At 33.5% G+C, this 22326-nt stretch overlaps 1 protein-coding gene across 7 annotated transcripts in view; it reads right to left on the bottom strand.

Moving 5' to 3' along the window:
* The window catches only part of LRBA (LPS responsive beige-like anchor protein), a 712651-nt gene that overhangs the window by 473781 nt on the left and 216544 nt on the right, over window positions 1-22326 (bottom strand). For 5 of the 7 annotated variants that reach the window (XR_014812812.1, XM_021100637.2, XM_021100639.2 and 2 more), the window contains exon 35: window positions 9253-9317. The exons of the other annotated variants lie outside the window; for them this stretch is intronic. Coding sequence is in view for 4 of the 5 variants with exons in the window: in XM_021100637.2 (XP_020956296.1) it covers window positions 9253-9317 (65 nt within the window). In the remaining variant the exon portion in view is untranslated. The remainder of the gene's footprint in view (window positions 1-9252; window positions 9318-22326) is intronic. 7 annotated transcript variants of the gene reach the window in all.

Below are 22326 nucleotides of genomic sequence, written 5' to 3'. Positions count from 1 at the left end.
TATGATGTTTCAGTTATACAAAATGAGTAAGTCCTAGAGATTACTATACAGCATAGTGCCTACCGTTAACACCATACCATTTTAAATACTTAAAATTTTGCTAAAAGGACAGATATATCTTATACTAAGTCTCCTAATAATTAATAATAAATACATGAAAAAAATAGGAAAATGTGACTCATGATGAATCAAAGCAGTCAATGGAAACTCTATTTGAGTAGGATCAGATGTTGAACTTAGCAGATAGTACTTCAAGGTAACTATTATAAATACGATTAAAGAATTTAATGCAATCACACTTTAAAAATAAAAAGAAAATGTGATGACAATGACTATATAAACAGTGAGTATAGATAATGAGTATCTATTAAAAAGAGCCAAATGTAAACTCTGGGTGTGTTTTCGTTTTTTTGTTTGTTTGTTTGTTTGTTTGTTTTTGCTTTTTAGGGCTGCACCCACCGCATATGGAGGTTCCCAGGCTAGGGGTCAAATCAGAGCTACAGCTGCCAGCCTATGCCAGAGTCACAGCTCACAGCAACACCAGATCCTTAACCCACTGAGCGAGGCCAGAGATCGAACCCACAACCTCATGGTTCCTAGTCAGATTCATTTCCACTGAGCCACGATGGAAACTCCGTAATTCTGTTTTGTTTTGTTTTTTAATAATTAAAAGAAAAATTCCAAGTGGACTGATTAGCAAATCTCAGAAGGCAGAAGACACAATCGGTGAACATGCAGATTGAAGCAAGAAAATTTATCAACTGGAGAAAAAAGACTGAAGATTTCAGGATAACATTAAGTCTACCAATACATGTGTAACAGGAGTCCCCAAATAGGAGGCACAATGGATAAGCACAAAGAAAATTTATGAGGAAATAATGACTGAGTATTTTTCATTTATTAGGAAAAGCTAAATCTACAGATCCTAGAAGTTCAAAAAGCTCCAAGCAAAATAAACATCACCAAGCATCTTCGAAATGGTAGTTCAGAACACAAGCATTTGGTTCTTCTACCTGCAAGATATGTAGAAATGTGAGAGAGCAATTGAGATTTATTTCCCAAGAAAAACAAAGGAACCTAGACATGTCCTAGTCAAACTATCATAAAGCAAGGATTAAAAGGAAAAAAGTTGAAAGGAGCTAGGGAAAAGGCATTTGTCACATAGAGAACAAGAATACAATTAAAGGCTAAATGCATATCAAAAAACATGGAAGGTCATACTACACATTCAAAGTGCTTTTTAAAAAAACATACAAGATTTCCATGTGCATCAAAACTACCTTTCAAAAATGAAAAACACTTTGAGGGGAAAGTTTGGTAGTTCCACAAAGAGTTAAAAATAGTTAGTATACGACTTAATTCAACTACCAGGTATATACCCAAGAGAAGTGAAAATTTATGCCCACCCAAAAACACATAAATATTTATAGCACTATTATTCACAATTGCCAAGAAGTGAAAACAACCAAAAATGTTCATCAACTGCTTCATTCAATGGGTGAGTAAAATATCTTTAAAATGAAATAGTATTCAGCAATAAAAAGAAATGCAGCTCTGACGCATGTTATAGCATAGAGAAACCTTGGAAATTTGTGAAATGAAAGAAACCAGTCACAAAAGACCATATGTTGTATAACTCCAATTATATGATGTGTTTAGAACAAGAAAACCTAGGGTTAGAGAAGGGGAAAATAGAGAGTGGTTGCTAATAAGCACAGATTTTTCTCTTTGGGTGATGAAAATATTCTAACATTAGAAAACAGTGTTGGTTTTACCATCAAAATTGTACACATTTAGACAGGTGATCTGTGTTGGTATGTGAAATATCACTGTATGTCAGGGTTTATAAGATATATAACAACATATATGACAATGATACCATAAATGATATAATGCAAACAGAATTACATTAAAGCAAATTTACAATATTTTACTGAAATTAAATATTAAAGCAAATTTATAATATTTTACTGAAATTAAGTAGATTATGATAAATTAAAATGCATCGATGCAATCCTTAAGCAATCAATAAGCAAATAATTTAAAAATGGAAATCCTGGAGTTCCCGTCCTGGCGCAGTGGTTAACGAATCCGACTAGGAACCATGAGGTTGCGGGTTCGGTCCCTGCCCTTGCTCAGTGGGTTAACGATCCGGCGTTGCCGTGAGCTGTGGTGTAGATTGCAGACGTGGCTCGGATCCCGTGTTGCTGTGGCTCTGGCGTAGGCCGGTGGCTACAGCTCCGATTCGACCCCTAGCCTGGGAACCTCCATATGCCGCGGGAGCGGCCCAAGAAATAGCAACAACAACAACAACAACAAAAAAAATGGAAATCCTAAAAACTGGATTGTGATGATCACTGTACAACTATAAATGTAATAAATTGAGTAATAAAAAATAAAAGTTAAAAAATTAAAACCATAATAAAACAATGAGAGGAATTAAAGAGTAAATTAAACCCAAAGAAACAGGATACAAATAATAAAATGGAAATTAAAATCAATGAAACAGAAAACATAAAAAAGGGGGAAATTCAATTTTTAAATGTTGGTTCTTTGGGAGGAAAAAAAACACCAACAAAATAAATATACCTTTACCTGGACTGCCAAAGGGTAGAAAAGAAAAAAACACAAATTACCAAAATCAGGAATGAAAGAATGACCATCACTGATAACTACAAAAATTAAAAGGACCACAAAGGATTATTATGAACCACTCTCTGATTCACAGATTAAACAATACAGAAGAAATAGACATATTCCTAAAAAATTCCAAATATCCACATTTGACGCAGAGACAATATGTGAACAGACCTAAAACAAGTCAAGTAACTGAATCAGTAATTTAAAATTTTGCCACAAACGAAGATGCAGGCTCACTGGCTTCCCTAGTGAATTCTACACAACATTTAAATAAGATTTTAATACCAATCCTACACAAACTCTTTCAGAAAACAGAAGAAGGGGAAACAATTCCCAATGGATCCTATGAGGCCATGATAACATTTTGGACAGACTAATCACAAAGAAACTATAATCAACTTAATCATAAAAGCAGACACAAAATCAAATCCTTATCAAAATATTAGCAAATTGAATTGTGCAACATAGTAAAAGGATTATACACCGTGACCAAGTGGCATTCATGCAAAGAACATTAACTTTAATATTGAAACATCAACTGACATAAATCACCATGTCAATAAGGAACAAAACCCACACGATCATCTTAAAGGGAAAAAGAAGGAAACAGCTATCAAAATCCAAGATTCATTCACAATAAAAACTCTCAATAAACAAGAAATGGCAGAGAATTTCCTCAATTTGATTAAGAGCATCTACAATGAACTTTCAGCTAACATAACAATTAAAAGTGAAAGACAATGTTTTTCGTTTAAAATAGGACTTAAGGACATCCAGACTCACTATTGCTCAGTATCACTCTGGTAGTCCTAATCTGGGCATTTAGACAAGAAAAAGCAATGAAAGGCATCCAGATTGGAAAAGCAGAAGTAAAAGTACCAATGGTTTTTCACTGTCAACATAAATCTCTAAGTTAAAAAGCTAAGAAATCTGAAAAGCAAAACTAAAAATTAAAATTAATGAATAAACTTGGTAAAGTTGTAGTATATAGGATCAATACACACAAAAAAATTACATTAACTTTATATACCAATAGTGAATAATTTGAAAAAGAAATGAAGATATGAATTTCATTCACAAGAGCTTCAAAAAGAATAAACTACATAGAAGTATTTTTTAAAGTATGATTGTATGCTAAAATAATTAAAGAAGATCTAAATTAATGGAGCCAGATTCCATGTTCTTACATTAAAAGCCTCAAAAGTATTAAAACATCAATTATTCCCAAATTAATCTATAATGTCAATGCAATCCCTGCCATAGTCCCAACAGGAGTTTTTTTGTTTATTTGTTTGTTTGTTGGATATTAACATGCTATTCAAAATTTATATGGGAATATAAATGATCTGAAACAGTCAATACAAATTTTAAAAGGAACGAAAAAGACTTAGCCTACCCAATTTCAAAGTCATTACAAAGTTACAGTAATAAAGACAGTATGATATTGCCATAAAGAAAAAGAGATGAATGGAACAGAATTGAGAATCCGGAAAAATTCCTTACATTTACGGTTAACTGATTTTTACTAAAGAAAATAAGACAAGTGAGTGGGGAAAGAGTGACCTTTTCAACAAATGATGGAAAGATAATCTGATATCTAAATGTAAAAATTGAATTATACTTTTACCTCACACCATACAAAAAAATTAACTCAAAATGAATCATAGATCTAAATGTAGAGGCTAAAAGTATAAAATTTCTAGGGGAAAAATATTTATAGAAGAAGTAAGAAAATTCTTAATACCTTAAGCTAATATTTCTTGAGTTTGCTAATAAGCCATAACCCCCCCCAAAAAATAGGCAAGTTGTACTTTATCAAAATTAAAACTTTTGCTTTTCATTGAAAATGAAACTATAAGTCACAGACTGAGAGAAAATATTTGCAAATCGTATACATGACAAAAGGACTTCTGTCGAGAAATATATAAACAACTGCTTAAAAGCCTGCAGTCTTACAATGAAATTTTTAAATGGGCAGAAAATCTATATAGATATTTTCCTACATAAGGCACCTGAAAAAAGACTCATAGTCATTATGGAAATGCAAACAGAAAACAGAATAAGATACTTAACCAGGCTAACCAGGAAAACAGTTGGCAGTTTCTTAAAAAGTTAAACATAGCCTTCCCACTTAACCCAGCAACTGTACTCCTAGGTATCTACCCAAGAGAAATGAAAATATATGTCCACACAAAGTTGTGTATATAAATACTCAGAGAAGCAGTATTTATAACAGCCAAAATCAGAAAGCAATGCAAATGTTCATTGATTACTAAAGGGAAAAACAAAATGTGTATATCCATACAGTAGGATAGTGTTAATTAATGAAAAAGAACAAAATTCTAATATGTGCTGTAATATGGATGAAATCACAAAGAATTATTACAAGAATAGTGTTGGAGAAAGTGACAGTGATCCCAAACCTAAAATAATTGAAAAATAAATGGGAATGACTTGGGGGTATGCAGCGTCAACACCAATGATGAGTAAGTGATAAAAGTCTACGGGCATAAGATTCAAAGCTAAAGATCCTGCTCTGACAATTCCTTGAACTCCTTCCTCTCCTATGATCTTGTCTTCACCTTATCTTAGCTATATACTGTGTGGTCAGGTCATATGCCAGATCTGATGATTTCTAATAACTGAATGGCCTTGGTTCTATTCATTCTTCTCTCTACCACCTCTCATGTTTATAGCTCACTCATTCTACTGTCACAACTTTAACAGCTCTTAGAGCTCCAATCCATCCATCCTATCATTTTCTTTAGAGCTATTCTACTCTTAATCTTGCTTAATAATTATAATCCTGTGGTCCATGATTACAATCACTCTCTTGCATGTAAGTTTGACTCCCTCTTCTCGCCCTCATATTCACTTGGCATTCTTAAACCCTTCTAAACCCAACTCTCACTCTACTATATTTACCTCTCATTCTCTGGAACTACATAAAATGTTCACTTATGTTAGCACAAATGGATCTACCCATGCTCTATTTCAAAATCTCATTTATGTGCACTTTCACCCACTCTCTAAACTACTCAAAAACACCACTCCAGATTTTCTCACATATTCTCCTACATTAATTTCCTCCTCATTATCATCAAACTATGCTGTCTTGCTCTCGTTTTTTTAAAACCCTACATCACTTGACTCTACTCCTCTGCCACAGCTACTGTATCATTTTATTTTTGCTCCCCTTTGTAGCAAAAGTCCTCTAAAGAATTCTTTATGTACATTTTCTAATGCCTCTTCTCTCATTCTCTTCTTTTCTGCAAAAGGACTTTTTTCTACACCAATCGCCCAAAACTACTCCTGTCCAAGTCAGAAACAACTTCTGAGCCTGGAGTCAAATCTCAGTCATCATCCTATCTCCTTAATGATTTCATATAGTCTCCAGACATTGAATACCACCAATATGCTTATAACACCCAAGTTTATTTCTAGTCTGGAGAAAAAATTATCCAATGCTTATTTAACATCTCTGCTTAGATATCTACTAAAGATCTAAAAATCAGTATTTTCAAAACTGAACTCCTGATCTTCCCCAATAAGTGCTTTATCCAAAGTGTTTTCCATCCTGGTTAATAGAAACACCATCTTTTCAGCTGCAAAGGCCAGAAATCTTAAAAGTATTACTTGAATCCTGGCTGTCTCCCACAACCCACATCTAATCTATCAGTAAATTCTATTGGCTCTATCTTCAAAATATATTCATAATCCTACTACTTGGTACTTTCTCTACTGTTAGTGCCCTAGTTCATGCTACCATCATGTTTAACTAGGATTCCTACAACAGTTCCCTAACTGATCTCTTTACCTCTCTCCTTAAATTCCTACATCCATCAGCCAAAGCGATCTTTTTATACATAAGGCAGATTGTCCCCCTGGTTTACTCAAAATCCAGCAATGGTTGTTATCTCCCACAGAATAAATTACAGAAGTTCTACACAAAATCTTGCCCTATGTCTCTGAACTCATTTCTCACTTTTTTCCACACTGATCACTTTGTTCTTGCCATCCTGGCCTCATTCTTCAAATATGCCAGGGAAGCTTTCATCTGTATACTGGCTGTTCCCTAGGATGAAATGCTTTTCCCCTACATGCCTTTATGGTTAAACCCTTTGCATCCATCAAGGGCCTGCTTAAATGTCACTTTTCAATGATCTCTAATCAAACTACTACTCATATCAACCTTTTATATTTCCTTTAAAAATCTCCATTTCTCTCAACTGGTTTCACATTATCTTTTCCTAAAGTACTTGCCACCTTTCACATATCATATAACCTATTACTTATTTTGTTTATTGTTTGTAGAGTGCCAATGACCATTCAAATGTAAGGTCTACAAAAAAAGAATCTTTATCTGTTTTGTTTATTGCTGTATCCCCAGAATCAAGAACAATTCATGGTACATAGTCAGTAAACAATAATTAGTTAAAAGAACAGATAAGGAAACAGAGGCTCATAGAAGTAAAAGTACTTCTATCAAAAGCTGACACTTGAACCCTAGGCTAACTTCAAAGCTAATGCTAATAATACTAATAACACTAATATTAATCACAAGGCCATGTTACCTTACCTATAAAATGTAACAGTAATTTGCATAATTGAAGACATTTACACTTAGCAGAATCTAAACAAAATCGACTTAACAATTTTCTTTAAAAAAGAACCAGGTTAACCAGTGTTTTGCATTAAGTAGAGCAAGTACACATTTGATCAACAGCTCTCACTGTCAAACTCTTTTTCTATATATAAACTTTAAAAGCATCTAATACTTCAGCATTGAAATTCAGCCAAAGAGCTATTTATTTTTTGTGATGAATAAGCACTTTAAAGTTTTGGCTAAAAGTAAGATGAAATTATCAGTCATTCACTCATTGAGAAATATTTATTGATTTCCTATTACTTGCCAGACTCCAGACTACAATTTAGCTCTGTTTCTCATATAGATCACTGTAATAGCCTTGCTATTCTTCTTCTTGATTTCACTCCCCTCTCCTTCAACCCATCCTAAACTTTGCTACCAGTTCTTTCCAAAGCCTGAAGATCATAATATTCGTATCTTAAAATCTTCCAAGGCTTCTCACTACCTTTAGATGAAAGTCCAAATATACCACCTTAGGCCCTTTATGATCCAAATGCCCAATTCTATTCCAACAATCCACACACACACACACTTTCCCATATCAAAGTGTGTTCAGATATTCTACTTTCTATTTAGAATGTTCTCACACCTATGTCCTCCAATATATCCATAACCCTCAGTTTTCCACAGTGTGCGGTACCAATCCCACTCATCCTTGAAAATACATCTCAAGAATCATGTTCCCTAGGGAGGTTTTCCTCCTAAATTGTGGAGTCTTCCTATTTTTTCTCATTTCTACTTTAGTAACCTGTACTTAAAGACTTCTGGCACAGAATTTAGCATATGGCATTATAATTGCAGGTTTATCTGTTTCCAATACTAGTCTGTGAATACCTATAATTGCCTGCTGATTAGAATAACTTTTGTAGTGTTTAATATCAAATAAAGTTATCAATCCTCTTCTCCTTTTTCTATAACATTAATGAGACAGGGGCTAAATTCCTAGTTACTGGTTAGAAGTGTTCCTATAATGAACATTCCCCCATGGCTCAGTGGGTTAAAGACCTGGCATTTCACAGCTATGGCTCTGATTATAGCTATGGTGTGGTTCAGTCCCTGGCCTGGGAGCTTCCTCATGCCACAGGCACTGGCAAAAAAAAAAAAAAAAATTCTTTTCCTACAGTGATGGTAGCAATCTCTCAACACTAGCCAGAATACTATAAAGAAACATTCTCTGGAGTTCTCTTGTAGGGCAGGAGGTTAAAGGATCTGGCATTGTCACTACAGTGGCTTGGGTCACTGCTGTGGTGCAGGTTTGATCCCTGGTCTGGGAACTTCCACATGCTGCAGGCACAGCCAAAAATGAAAATTTTTTTAAAAAAAGAAACATTCTTAAACAATAATTTCATTTGCTATTTCCAATGGCAGATAGTCACACCTTATAATCTACATTCTAGGTCTTCATTTCAAGTAATCCAAAACCAACTGCCACAAAACAGACATAAAGTCATCCACTCATCATGTCCTCAATTTATTTTTACCCTTCAATTATCTCATCGTCGTAAAACTGTTTCCTTCCTTGCATCTTTATTTCTACTTCTGTACTTCACTTTTCTTTCCTAGTACTAAATTTTCTTTTCTTGAATTCTTCTTCTCTTACAACCAGGCCATGACATAAAGGAGATAATATAGAAATATAAGTCTAACTGTTTTGTCTATAAAATAATATAACTGTCAAGGAAATCCAAATAAGTATTAGTTTTCCTTATAACTGCTAATAGAATCATCAGTTTACTTTTGCCAAACACAGGCTTTCCTATTGAAAAATAAAGAACAGACAATAACATTAAGCACATAACCATGAAGAGAACAATCAAATGATTAAATACTGAAATATTTATAATAATTAATATCTAAGCTCACTGCATTATTGACCACAAAAACAATATAGTAGCAAAAATATCAGTTCCAATGGCAAAAATACAGTAAGATTTTAAAGTATAAATGGATATGAAATAGATTACCTTCCTTCATTGACAAGTTCAATAAAAGCAAGGCCTGCATTCTTCTGAATAGAATTCTGCCACTCCTAAAAAAACAGCAGAAAATAGCTGAACAAATTTCACTGAGTAGATTTTTTTAAAACAATTACAAAAAAAAAAATCTGCCATATCAATTTCATACCTTAGCTCTTAATAGACAAGGTCTGTTAAATACACTGCCTACCCAATGCCGCCCATGAACACACAAATAAAAAGTAAACTAAACAAGGAAGCAAGAATTTGATTCTACCTAATGAGCCTATCTACATTTATCCTGCCCTTTTAGTTTCATACCATTATATCCTACTACTTTAACTGTGATAGCAGGAAAAAAGGCAGCAAAGAAGATCAAGGACAGAGGTTTTGTTTTTGTTGAAGAGATGAGTTACACCAAATGAGGGGAAGACGGAATTAAGGAGCTCCAAACTTAGTGTACATTCTACAAAAACTGATAATTAATTATTGAGAAAGAGACAAGAAAGATCAGTGACTTTGGCTAGACCAGTTTTAAGCCGGAAAACTGTAACACACAAGCCTATGATTTAGCAAAAATGGTACAAATCTATTAATAATTACTTACGAATAAGTAGTCCATTAAAAAGTCTTAGAAGGAAATCAATCAGTAGAGTATATATGAGTGTATTTTTTTAATCCTCATTTCAAAACATATATAAGCATTAATCTGATAATGCTGTGCCCACATAAATTGCAATGTAGCTAGATTTGATAAATGCCAATGCAAGAGTGTGTGTGAGTGAATGTGTGTGCGTATTTTTTAAAGAACTGGACAGAAATACATAATCTTTATGATCCTTAAAACTAAGAAGCCCTTATATTCCATCTACACAATATCCCTCAAGTAATTTTTTTGTTCTTTTATAATGCTCAAAACAAAAGACAATGCTGGGAAGGAGTTCCTATTGTGGCTCAGTGGAAATGAATCTGATTGGTATCCATGAGGATGTAGGTTTGACCCCTGGCCTCGCTCAATGGGTTAAGGATCTGGCGTTGCAGTGAGCTTGTGAGCTGTGGTGTAGGTCATAGACATGGCTCAGATCCCATGTCTGACTGTGGTGTAGGCCAGCTCCAATTAGACCCCTAGCCTGGGAACTTTCATATGCCACAAGAGCAACTGTAAAAAGCAAAAGCAAAAAAAAAGAAAGAAAAAACAAAGCTGGGGACCTTACCATTGCTACCATAAACAATATTCATATTTTCTGATTTTAATATTTTAAGAGTTTAAATTCCAGTAATTTCATTTCTGTTGAGTACTCTGTCTCATCCCAAATCTAATTTTTAAGCCTCATTCTTTCTCTTTCACCTTTTCCTTTTTATCCATAATTCTGTACTACTTTCTTTTATGTTCTGAAAAACCCAAGGCGGTGCTCAGGACCAAAATAGCTGTTCGCCATAATTCTGTTACAAGATTCTGTTTCATGAATGGCGTCAGCAAGGACATACCTACAGAATATATGCAGTAGAATGAAAATGAGATATTAAGTCAGTCAGACACTTGAAGGTATTAACTGCCTAAGCCTAGGACAGAAGATAAAGAATGTGTTTTTTAGGAAAGAACAGTAAACAAGATGGAATCTATGTTTTTAAACTGATTCTGACACTAACAGGATATGTCCATAACCAGATAACTCTGCAGCTCTAGATCCTGAACCTCCATAAAAAAATTCTTACTAAAGCTATGTTATTTTATGACTCAGTAACTTACAAGCACTTAGAAATTAGTAAATAATTTCCACCTAAGTCTACAATATATACTCCCTTAAATTAACAACTGCTAGTCAACTGAAACAATAAAACAGAGATGTTCTATTTCTTTCACTAAGGCAAACCAAGTCAAGGATAATAAATAGAAACATCTGTCTAATTTAAATTAATCCTTTTCTTTCCAGAAAAATGAAAAAGACATTACAAAGGAAAGCAACCAAACTTCACGAAGAAGTAAATCATACTACTCAGTCATAAAAAAGAACAAAATAATGCCATTTGCAGCAGCACGGATGGAACTAGAGAGTTTCATAGTGAGTGAAGTAAGTCAGAAAGAGAAAGACAAATATCATATGATATCACTTATATCTGGAATCTAATAAACGGTACAAATGAACCTCTCCACAGAAAAGAAAATCATGGACTTGGAGAATGGACTTGTGGTTACCAAGGGGAGAGGGAGGGAGTGGGACAGATTGGGAGCCTCGGGTTAAGAGATGCAGACAATTGCCTTTGGAGCGGATTAGCAATGAGATCTTGCTGTGTAGTGCTGGGAACTGTATCTAGTCACTTATGATAGAGCATGATAATGTGAGAAAAAAAGAACGTATACATGTATGTGTAATTGGGTCACCATGCTGTACAGTAGGAAAAAAATAATGTATTGGGGAAATAAAAAAAAAGGAAGTAAATCCCTGAGAAAAGAAGATGTGCCACAGCCAACACTCAGAAATTGGAGGGAGAAGAGAGAAAAAAAGCAAAAATCACAGTTAAGTTTTTTGATCTTGGTCCAGAAGGTTGCACAGCTCACTTCCTGAAGCAGAGCGCAGGGAGATACGGAATCTCAAAGAGTTGCCCTACACCTAGTCATGCACAAGAATAGCAGACAGAGACAGATTTAATAGCACATGGACCTAAACCAGCCTCAAAGAATCTCACGCCCTTGGAAGAGTCAGAAATTATCACAGAGAGATGTACAAGTCACTGAGGCCTTGAGGGGATGAAGAAAACACAGCTGTGACCTTCGGTGATGGACAGAAGGGAATCAGGAGGAACAACTACACCTTAAGGGATGAAGGAACAGAAGCAAATGTTCACTCTTGAGCTCTTACACCCAACACAGCACTCTCAGCAAGCCACTTGCAAGTCTGGTATCACACCAGAGAATGAGGAGGCGAGACCTTAAATTAACTTTTCCTTTAAATCACGTACTTGAGGGGAAAATCTCAAAGAGAAATGAAATGTAGTCAAGAGAAAATTAAGTTACTTTTCTTGCTAGGAAGAAAAATTAGGAAGAAAAGCATGAGGTTAACCCATATACAATTCTTCAGATCAGGTATTTTATCTTGAAAAAAAATTTGGAGTCTCCCTTGTGGCTCAGTGGTAATGAACCCAACTAGTATCCTTGAGGACATGAGTTTGATCCCTGGCCTCGCTGAGTGGGTTAAGGATCCTGCATTGCCGTGAGCTGTGGTGTGCGTTGCATGCGGCCCAGATACCACCTTATTGTGGCTGTGGTGTAGGCCAGCAGCTGCAGCTCCAATTTGACCACTAGCCCAGGAACTTCATATGCTGCCAGTGTAGCCATTAAAAAGAAGAAAAAAAAATATATATATATAATAAATATAAATATATATATATATTTAATAGTAATTTTTTTCTCCAATCCATTTTGTCTGATTTAAATCTGCAACAAGGGAGTTCTCACTGTGGCTCAGTGGGTTAAGGACCTGACATTATCTCTGTGAGGATGCAGGTTCAATCCCCTACATCGCTCATTGCTATGGCTGTGGTATAGGCTGGCAGCTGTAGCTCCACTTCAACCCCTAGACAGGGAATTAAATGTCGCAAATGTGGCCATAGAGAGAGAAAAAGAAAAAGAAAAAAAAAAAAAAAAAAAAACAACTGCAACAGGTGGGCATTACATAAGTATTTTCACTTCAAACTCCATATGGATGATATAGGTAACAGTGCAGAGACTCAAATTTGAAGTATACCAGTGAACGTTATTTTGATTTATCTTCATTTATGTATACAAATTGACTCTTACATATGAAATCACAAATACGCCATTTTAAATATCAGAGATTTGCAACAGCATAATGTAGGTCAGACAGAAAACTAGTCAAGGTTAGTACAACTATAAAAAAAAAAATGCCATTTAAAAATTTTTGACCTCAACTTATATTGGTATGTCACACAAATTATTTTTTCTATTAAAAACAAATTAGACTTTAAGACACATATAGAACTGGAAGAGTCCGATGTGTTTCATAAAAGCTCAGAAAAATATTTATGACTGCAAATACATTTAGATCCCTGTTTTCCCAAGCATCATCCATAAACTCTCATTCGTTAACTTATAGTAACAGCTATCCACTCAAATGAAATAAAACTTTTTTACCAAAAAAAGAAATGAAGTGAAAATACAAATCTTACCTACACTTGGGGTATTCATAGATTCATAGATTCATAATTTTCAAAGATACCAGAGTTTTAACTTGTCTATAACCCATTCCTAATTATAAATGTTTTAACATTTAATAAAATACCACACATCAAGTACATAAATACATACGTACAGGAATTAATAACCCAGGTAAAAACAATGTAAAACCCAGGATAATAGGAAATTAATTAAAAAAAAAAAAACCCAGATGTTAGTCGAAGCTAACAAGTTTTCCCTATACTAAAACATTGTCTACAATCTGTAGGGAAGTCGCCAAAACTGAAGAGAAGATTCATGCTATCCTAATGCATTTTTCTCCACTTCTAAGACAATTATTAAAGAAGGTGTTAGTCTAAACAATCTCATAAACCACAGTTCAATATAACCTTTAGAGAGTTTTAATAGTTGAAAGAAAAGCTTAATGGTTATCTTCTTTCATGATCATTTCAATATTTCATCACAGTATTTACAATTATATAGTGATGCAAAATGCACTGTACATTTAAAAGTCTTGGTTATTCTTTTCCCAGAGGTATTGAAGAAAAACATGTTAAAAGCCTCAAATCCAACCACTAATGCAACTAAGTAATTTTAAAACACATTTCAGCACTTTGGAGAGGAAGGACTCAAAACATAACTGAGTCAATAATTTCATACCTGTTCTAAGCTGTATTTAATTGGCTATCACTTCCTAAGGCCATAATTGTTGACTAGTCAATTTTTACTAAAATATACTCTTTATCAGTGCTTTTAAGTCATACCATGACATAGTATATATTATTGAAATCTACTAAATAAACAGAGTTACATTAGTTTTCAAATATGTGCTTTTGATGATAAAAGTACACTAAATGTGGGTTAAGGGGAAAAAAAGAGTTCATTAAATTAATTCTGTGCCTCCCTACTATCAACAAACAAATACAGAGAAAAAGGATACCAATAAATGGGCTATATACTAATTTATATTATTTTAATATAACTCTAATTCCCTTAAAGTGAACTTGACAGTCTTCTATAAATTTGATAATCTCCTACAACATATTTTAGTGTCTTAAATGCAGTACCTGAATGAACCTAAACTTTTAAAGTAATTCCCAAATATTACCATGTCCTAAAGTAAATAAAATCAGGCTACACATTGACAAAACAGACTATATATACTTCATGCTGCCATCTTTTTTTTTTTTTTTTTTTTTTGGCCAAGCCATCAATGTTAACATTAAATACAGTATCAATAGTATCAATTTTTTATTCTGGTAGGCTAGATAATGTAAACTGCCACTTACTCTTAAAAAAAAAAAGTATAAAATGAGTGACTTTGAGTTAAATGTAGCAAAAAACAAGAGCAAAGAAAACAGAGAGGATAACAGTAATGAGAGACGGTAAAAAAAATTTTTTTACAACCTGGAGCAAAATAACTCGAAGAAGCAAACCATGCCTTGCTGCAGAACCCTAGAAAAAGCTAAGACTTGAATCCACTGACACATATGAGGATGGCTGAGGGACAGGGATGAAGAGAGTTTAAATGAAGGAAAGCTAGTAGAAAAAACACAGAATTTCAACGCCTCTCCTCATACTTGTGGCCATCCTCACCATGGAGAGATCAGAAGTTTATCTTCCAGAGGAGTAAACTTCTGAACACTTTAAAAAGCCTTATTATAAAAAATAAAAAAAACCTCCTTGAACATATGCATCCTGAACTATAAGACTCCAAACAATATTAGAGAAGTGTTTTCTGAGAAAAATGAGAAGCCATGATAAAATTTAGGGTTCATTCATCACCAGAAGACAAGTCACAGATTTTTTGTGCAATACACTTACATATGAGCACAAAGTGTCACCAGTGGCACAGATTTTTTTGTGCAATACACTTAAATATGAGCACAAAGTGTCACCAGGCATTAGAGAAAAGACTCATATGAAGGACAGACACCAAAGAAATGTGCAGGAAAAAAAATATTAAAAACAATATTGTTATGGGATGGGGACAGGAAGACTAAAGAAACATGTAATTAATATCATCAGAGAGACAAAAAAACTTTCATGTAGAAAGTCAGGGCAGGGCTACTGTTTTATTCACTAGTACCATTCTGCCTCTGCATTACAGTTCTCCAGAGAAAAAGAACCAATAGGATGGAAATAACATATTTTATTTATTTTAAGAAATTGGCTCACATAATTATGGAGGGTGAAAAGTCCCACAATCTACACAGTTACCAAACTGGAGACCCAGGAGAGTGAATGCTATAGTTCTACTCTAAGACAAAAAGTCTGAGAATCCAGAAAACCAATGGTATAGTTCCAGCCTGAAGGACAGCAGGTTCAATACCTCTCCCCCACTCCACTAAGCCAACATGTCAGGTTGAGTACAAAGGCAGGAAAAAGCTGATGTCTCAATTCCAAGAGAGTCAAGGAAGTAGAACTCTCTCTACTCAGGGGATGGTCAGCCTTTTTGTCCTGTCAGGCCTTCAACGGCTTAGATGAGGAAAGAAAGAAAGAAGGGAGGGAGGGGGCAAAGAGAGGCAAGGTGGTTGAGTATTTACACTGTCACATCAATGGAAATGCTAGGTAAGGTTTTAACTAAATACTATGCTGAAAACTGTTCTGGAAACAAGAGAATGTGTGAAATAGAAAGAGAAAGCAATGTAAGTATTCAATGGTCATCTTCTATGGAAGACATTAGAGAATGTCTAAAATAGAAAAATCCAGAAATAGCTATTACATCATTTAGAATTATAGAAATAAGAAAATACTGTACCATTTCACGATCCAGAAGGAGCTATCCTACCCTTTAGAGATATGAAATGTGAAATCTAGAAGTAAACTATTTTGAGGTATCTCTAAATAACAGAACAAGCATTCAAATTTCACAAATAATAACATCAAAACCATGAAAATGTAAATATATATCATAAACTATAAATATATATCATAAACTATTAACAGTTTTTTCTAAATGAATACTTTATATCCTATCAATAATATTCACTTTATTGCTACTGGCAATAAAATACTCTCCTTTTTTTATAAGGACTGACCTAAGGGTCCAAACATAATTTGACTTAAAAAAGGAATGAAGAATAATTTTTTAACAAGAATGGAAACTCTTATCTAATTATTTCATTCTACTTATAAAAGAATCAAAATTTTAAAGACTTGTGCTCTTCAATGAAATATCAGTAAGGTGTTATAATTATCTATGCCTTTGTGAAATATACATCAAATTGGTTGAATAGAGATCCAACCTAAGCAGACATAAGGAATACCACTAGGAGTCAAGGGAGAAGGTCACCGAGGAGAGATCAAATGAGGCAGGGAATGTATTAACACAAAATTGAGAACCACAGTATACACAGGACTAAAGGTCAGAACTAGAGAAAACTGGTTCATAGTTAAGATATAGCAATCTTAAGTGCTCAAAGTAAACTATCAAGAACTTTTCAACAGCGTTTGCACTTTGCGTCAGCACTCTCTCAACAGCATATCTAACACAAACTGGAGGAACCACATACCAGGAAGGAATATAGCATAACAGTAAAGAATAGGTTTTATTTCATTGTCTCTTTAGAGGATAAAATAAATCTCTAGATGAAATATCAAAATACTGCCTTTTGGAAAGTTTTGGTTTCAATGATTTTTGTGAACCTATACATATAAATTATAAATTTAACTTGTACAAATATTATGGCTCAGTTTATAAATAAAATATATTAGATACATAGATAACTACAAAGAGAGGAAAGAAAGAAAAATTCTATTAAAGTTGGATTAGCAAGTAGTTCAGTTTTGTAATTGCTTATTTCACAAATACTTTTGAATATTTACTATGTGCAAGGAATTGAATATCGAGAAAGTAACTATTTATAAGAGTGACAAAGAATGCAAGGATTTAAAAATCCAAAAAGTTGAGATAACCACATAACCAATTATGTGATTACTATATAGTTTTAAATTATTTGTAAATAATCAATCAAAAAGCAATAATTCTCTGCTGCTGTGTTTAAGTACACAATGAAATTAAGATATTTGCAACTTTCTTTAAAAATCTGTTTTTAAACATTTTCGGAAAAAAATATTCACCAGTCGACAATGATTTTTCAAATAGTTGGCAAACTGGCATCAATATAGTCAAGATCTTTCACTAATCAATAAAGAAACCTTGATTTCAATAAAGGTGACAAAAGTTGCTCTAACCCTTTCTAGCAACAAGCTCTCAACAGATGATCATTGTTAAGCTTATATGAGGGCTTCACATTCAGGAGCTGTATAAATGTGTCCTATCAGTATATGGTCAGTCTGTTTGGCAACTCCAGTTCTCCAGACATGTGGCAATTGCTGCCCTTTGAGGTCTGAAGTCAAGTCTTTAGGGAATCTCAAAGTCTGCACTGAAATTACAAGGCGTGCTCATTAGAGACTGCTGGAGAGGGAACATGAAAGACTTCCATTAAAACTATATAAAACAGCTACTGATTTTAAAAAGATTTTTAAACCATCTTATGAACCCAGCTACAATAAAAAGTATTTACAAATTGAATTACTTTTAAAAGCACTACTTTCAGGACATGACTACAAACAGTTTTCTTCATCCTTCCCATCCCCCACCTCAATACACCTAACATTTCTTTTATAGGAACCATCAAGTCAAGCTCTTTGTGTCCTGGGAAAGAATAAAATCTTGTATTGCTAAATTCTTTCTATAAATCTATAAACATTTATAAAATGAAGGTATTTCTAGAGACAAAGTTTTGTTTTATAATATTTAGTTTTGAATAATTACTGTTAAACTCAGCCAGATACACATATGCATTTCTTTTTAGATGCCTTTTTTTTTTAGCTCAAAAAGGCTGCCTCCATTTCATTTTCATTTCACTTAAAAATAACCATAAAAAACGGTAAGCATAAAATAGTATAAATTACCTACCGGCTAATCTATGAAATGGCATTTATCCGATAATATGATGGAAAATATTTGAAGATTCAAATGCTTAAAGTTAAAAGAACAATGTCAATAAATTGACAGATAAGAATTCAAAGGAATTTCATATCTTGCTGTCTCAGAATTTTGAAAAACATAATAAATAGATTTTCTAAGTAATAACTGTTGCTATTTTAACTGTTGCTATTTTAGCTTTCTGAATGTGCAGACACTTCTTGAGAGAATGGTTATTTATTAAATTTTGCAACAAAACAACACTGCTACAGAATACTTCAGTAACAAATCACTATAAAATGTTACATAAAATTCATTAGCTTGCCTCAATCATTTCTAGAACTCACATATATGTTGTTTTCTGACAGGCTAATTCCAAAAAGCAATTACAACCTCCATCCATATGTAAAAAGATAACAGAGAGCAAGTACGTTAAACCAGTTTAAAAGAATAAAAATCTAAAGAAAACAGATTACAAATGATTTATATGAATGCCTAGTGCTGAAGTTAATTACAAGTAACCCAATAAAATAGTGCCTTTATTATTGTACAGCAAGTAATAGCTCTAGATGTAAAAACCAGAACTCTTTCTGCTGACTTTTGTATGCCCAATCCCACAGCACACAACATTAAGAATTAAACATGTAGTAAATAAGGCATATAGAAAACAGCAGTTTTTAACTAAAAGCAGAAAACTCTCCTGCTGTTTAACCATTTAGAGTCTCCGACTCTGAACAGTGACCACTGTAAACTGATACTATGTACTCACCAAGTCATTCTTAATGTTAATATAAAGTGAGATTTAAGTTCCAATTCAAAGTTTTATATCAAATGAAAACGAAATAACTGTGAAATTGCATTCATTAGGAGAATATAAAGTATCTTTTATGTTTACTGCTTTGAAATGTTATCATCAAAATCAAAATTTCCCAAACCTCATCTACATCTACCAATAAAGCTTTGGTCCTGATTTTAAAGCATACTATCTAAGACACATATGTTACATGCTACACTAACATGTTATACACAGTTTTCTAAAGCCACAACCTATAGCCAATCATAGTATGCTTAATGACTTTCCTGGTGAAGAGGAATAAGACCTTTCAGTCCAGAATGATTCCATTAACTCTATCAAATACTAACCAATACCAATGTACCAAAAGTTGGTATAAACTTTAACGCAGAAGTCCTAAAACATATTATGGATAAATACCATCATGTAGGTCATTTTGACTTGCAAGATAAATAAAATAGTGACACATAATTCTTGAAAGCCTGGTTCTGCTGCACAAATAAATCAGAACTGATAAAACAAATAAGCAACAGTGCATCTCTCTGGTAGATTGAAAACTCTTATTTTACTTTCTCACTGCCAATGATCTCCTTTGTCCTTCCTTAACTTACAGTACTAGAAAATAGTACTGTAAGCTATGCTCACAAACTACAAATTAGTGCTATAAAACAACAGTGAATCTTTGGAACAGATAGAAATATAATAGGAAACAACTCTGAAAGATCAAGCAAATGTATAAGCTCTCTTAAGTAAAGGAATAGATCACCTCCCCTCGGGGGGGAGGGTGGGGGTGGAATAAGAAACCAAAATTAAATTTGCTCTCAACTATGTAGTATCTGATAATAAGAATAACCTGACAAATTGACAGATCCAACAAGGCAGTACTGCTGTGTTAACTGCATGTTTAATGGAAACCTGTGCTCCAATAATAAATTTCCAAAAATACATAATTATTCTCAAAAAGAATGCACTATGCATCCAGTCTTTAGGTCACTGGCATGCATTTTCAAATGCACCATATATGAAAGCACATTGTAGAAAGGAAGGTGTCAGACAAATGTGAGAAAAGGGTCAGGTTTGGGTAGTTTGTTTTTTCCTGGTAAAATACCCATAACCTGAAAAAAGCATGATGTACATAACACATATGTCAAATATCTGAATGATATCTGAATAGTACTTACAAGGCAGCAGAAAAAGTATAAACTAAGATAAAATAGATATTAGACACCTTGCAAATAGGCAGTGGAGTCTTACTTCACAGTCAGACAGTAAATTATAGCTTCTTTTGTAAAGGAACTATAAAGTTACTCTCCCAGGAAAATAAATTCATTAGTACATATGAGAGGTGAAATCAAGAGAGAGGTGAAATCAACAGAAAGGTCATTTCTCTAACTCAGGAAAAAGTTGGATCAGAATTTGTGATTCTTTACGGAGATCTTTTTCAAATGATACCCTTTTTGTCTCTGCCCGTGTCCCCCATTCTGATAGGACTCAAGTTGAGAATCATCACAGTGAGTAACTGTTAATGATGATATATTTTCCCAGGGAACAAAAGAAGAAGAAAGAAAGGTTAATAACCATTGACTTAGGTTAACTGTTATAAAAGTATTTCTCAACTATGGTAACGTAGGAGGTGTGCTGAAAGTAATGCAGTATAAATTTTAAAAAGCACTAAAATATACAAAAGAGACCTTTAAGAAGATCATTAGAGTACTAATTCCTAAAATGACATCAATCTCACTTATATTTAGGTATACTTTATTGACTCCCAAAAGGAGCTATCACTATGGCTAGCACAGGAAATAGTGGGATCACCCTTGGGAGCCTATGGAAAATATGAATGTTACCCATTAACCCTGTCTACATGAAAAAGGCCAAAAACTGAAAATTTACGAGGTCTCTCCTAGCTCTAATATTCTATGGTTCAGGATGAAAACAGACTAGACTGGGCATATAATCACAGAGAGAACAGAAAATAATGAAAGAGACACTACAGAAAATAATGGTGGAATGAATTTGTAAAGCAAAGATAATGAAAAAAAAAATCTGATTACATGAAAAGAAAACAAGAGGCACTGAAGATACTGAATAGAGAGGGTTTTGTGTGCTGTTAAAAATACTCAGGTTTAGAATTTAATAACTGTCAACTGTTCTACACATATTATCTAATATAATCTTTATTACACCCATTTTATTCAATAAGAAACTGAGTTTTAAGCAAATGAAGTAATTTGCTCAAGGTTACAGGATAATATGTGGTAGAGGGAAAAACATTTATTAAAATTCAAAATCTATCACAGCATTTTCACGGCCTTAGTCTCTTCCTAAGATCTTTTCCCAAAGCATCTTTTTCCTTTTTCCTTTTGTTCCTCATGATGGAAACAAGAGCCATCTCTATAAAGTCCATATCCAGCAACTGAAAAAGTACTATTAGAAGAACAAATAAATAGCCTTCAGAGTTCTGATTCTTACCCTATTTGAGCCTAAATCAAAATTCAAATTTCAGATTTCCTTAAAACTGCATACATTTTAAGTTCATATTATGAAATGGCAACTTGACAAAAAACAGCTGGCTGATTAAAAAATGCATAATAGATGGAATACACGAGAAACTGCTAATATATAATAATTGTCCCTTCCTAAACTATGCTGTTTTATATGTGTGTGTGTGTATAGATATGTATATGTATAAACACATATATTGCCATTATATTCTATCTGTACTAAAGTACTAAAGAACTATTTGATCTCAGAGTCTATAGTGTAAACACTTTAAATTGAAAGCACGAGTTAAATCTTGATCCTAAGAACCCTGATTACTCTGATTAAGCACTATAAATTATATACCATGTATGAAAAAATATATGGTAATACAGCTGAAACTTCGCAGAGTTATTTGAGAGTCAGATACTAAAACAAAGACAATCTCATGCTTTCCACTTTTAATCTAGCCTTTTTATAATACTTTACCTTCAGTATATTAATTTGAATTAATAGAAAAAAATAAAAGGACTCAGCAAAACCAAGTAATAAGCAATAAAAGCTGAAAAACAGAAACTGAGCTGTAATCATATTAAAACAAAAGGAAAATATTATGATTAGAATATTTCCATTCGTATATTCCCACTTTTTTTCTTTCTGCTTAATCCCAAATTTAAACGA

This window comes from Sus scrofa, chromosome 8 (assembly GCF_054392235.1).
Source record: "Sus scrofa isolate SSC_HxYL_T2T_F1_AM1 chromosome 8, Sscrofa_HxYL_maternal_Yorkshire_Landrace_v2.0, whole genome shotgun sequence".
NCBI lineage: Eukaryota > Metazoa > Chordata > Mammalia > Artiodactyla > Suidae > Sus > Sus scrofa.
This window is presented reverse-complemented; position numbering and strand designations above follow the sequence as displayed.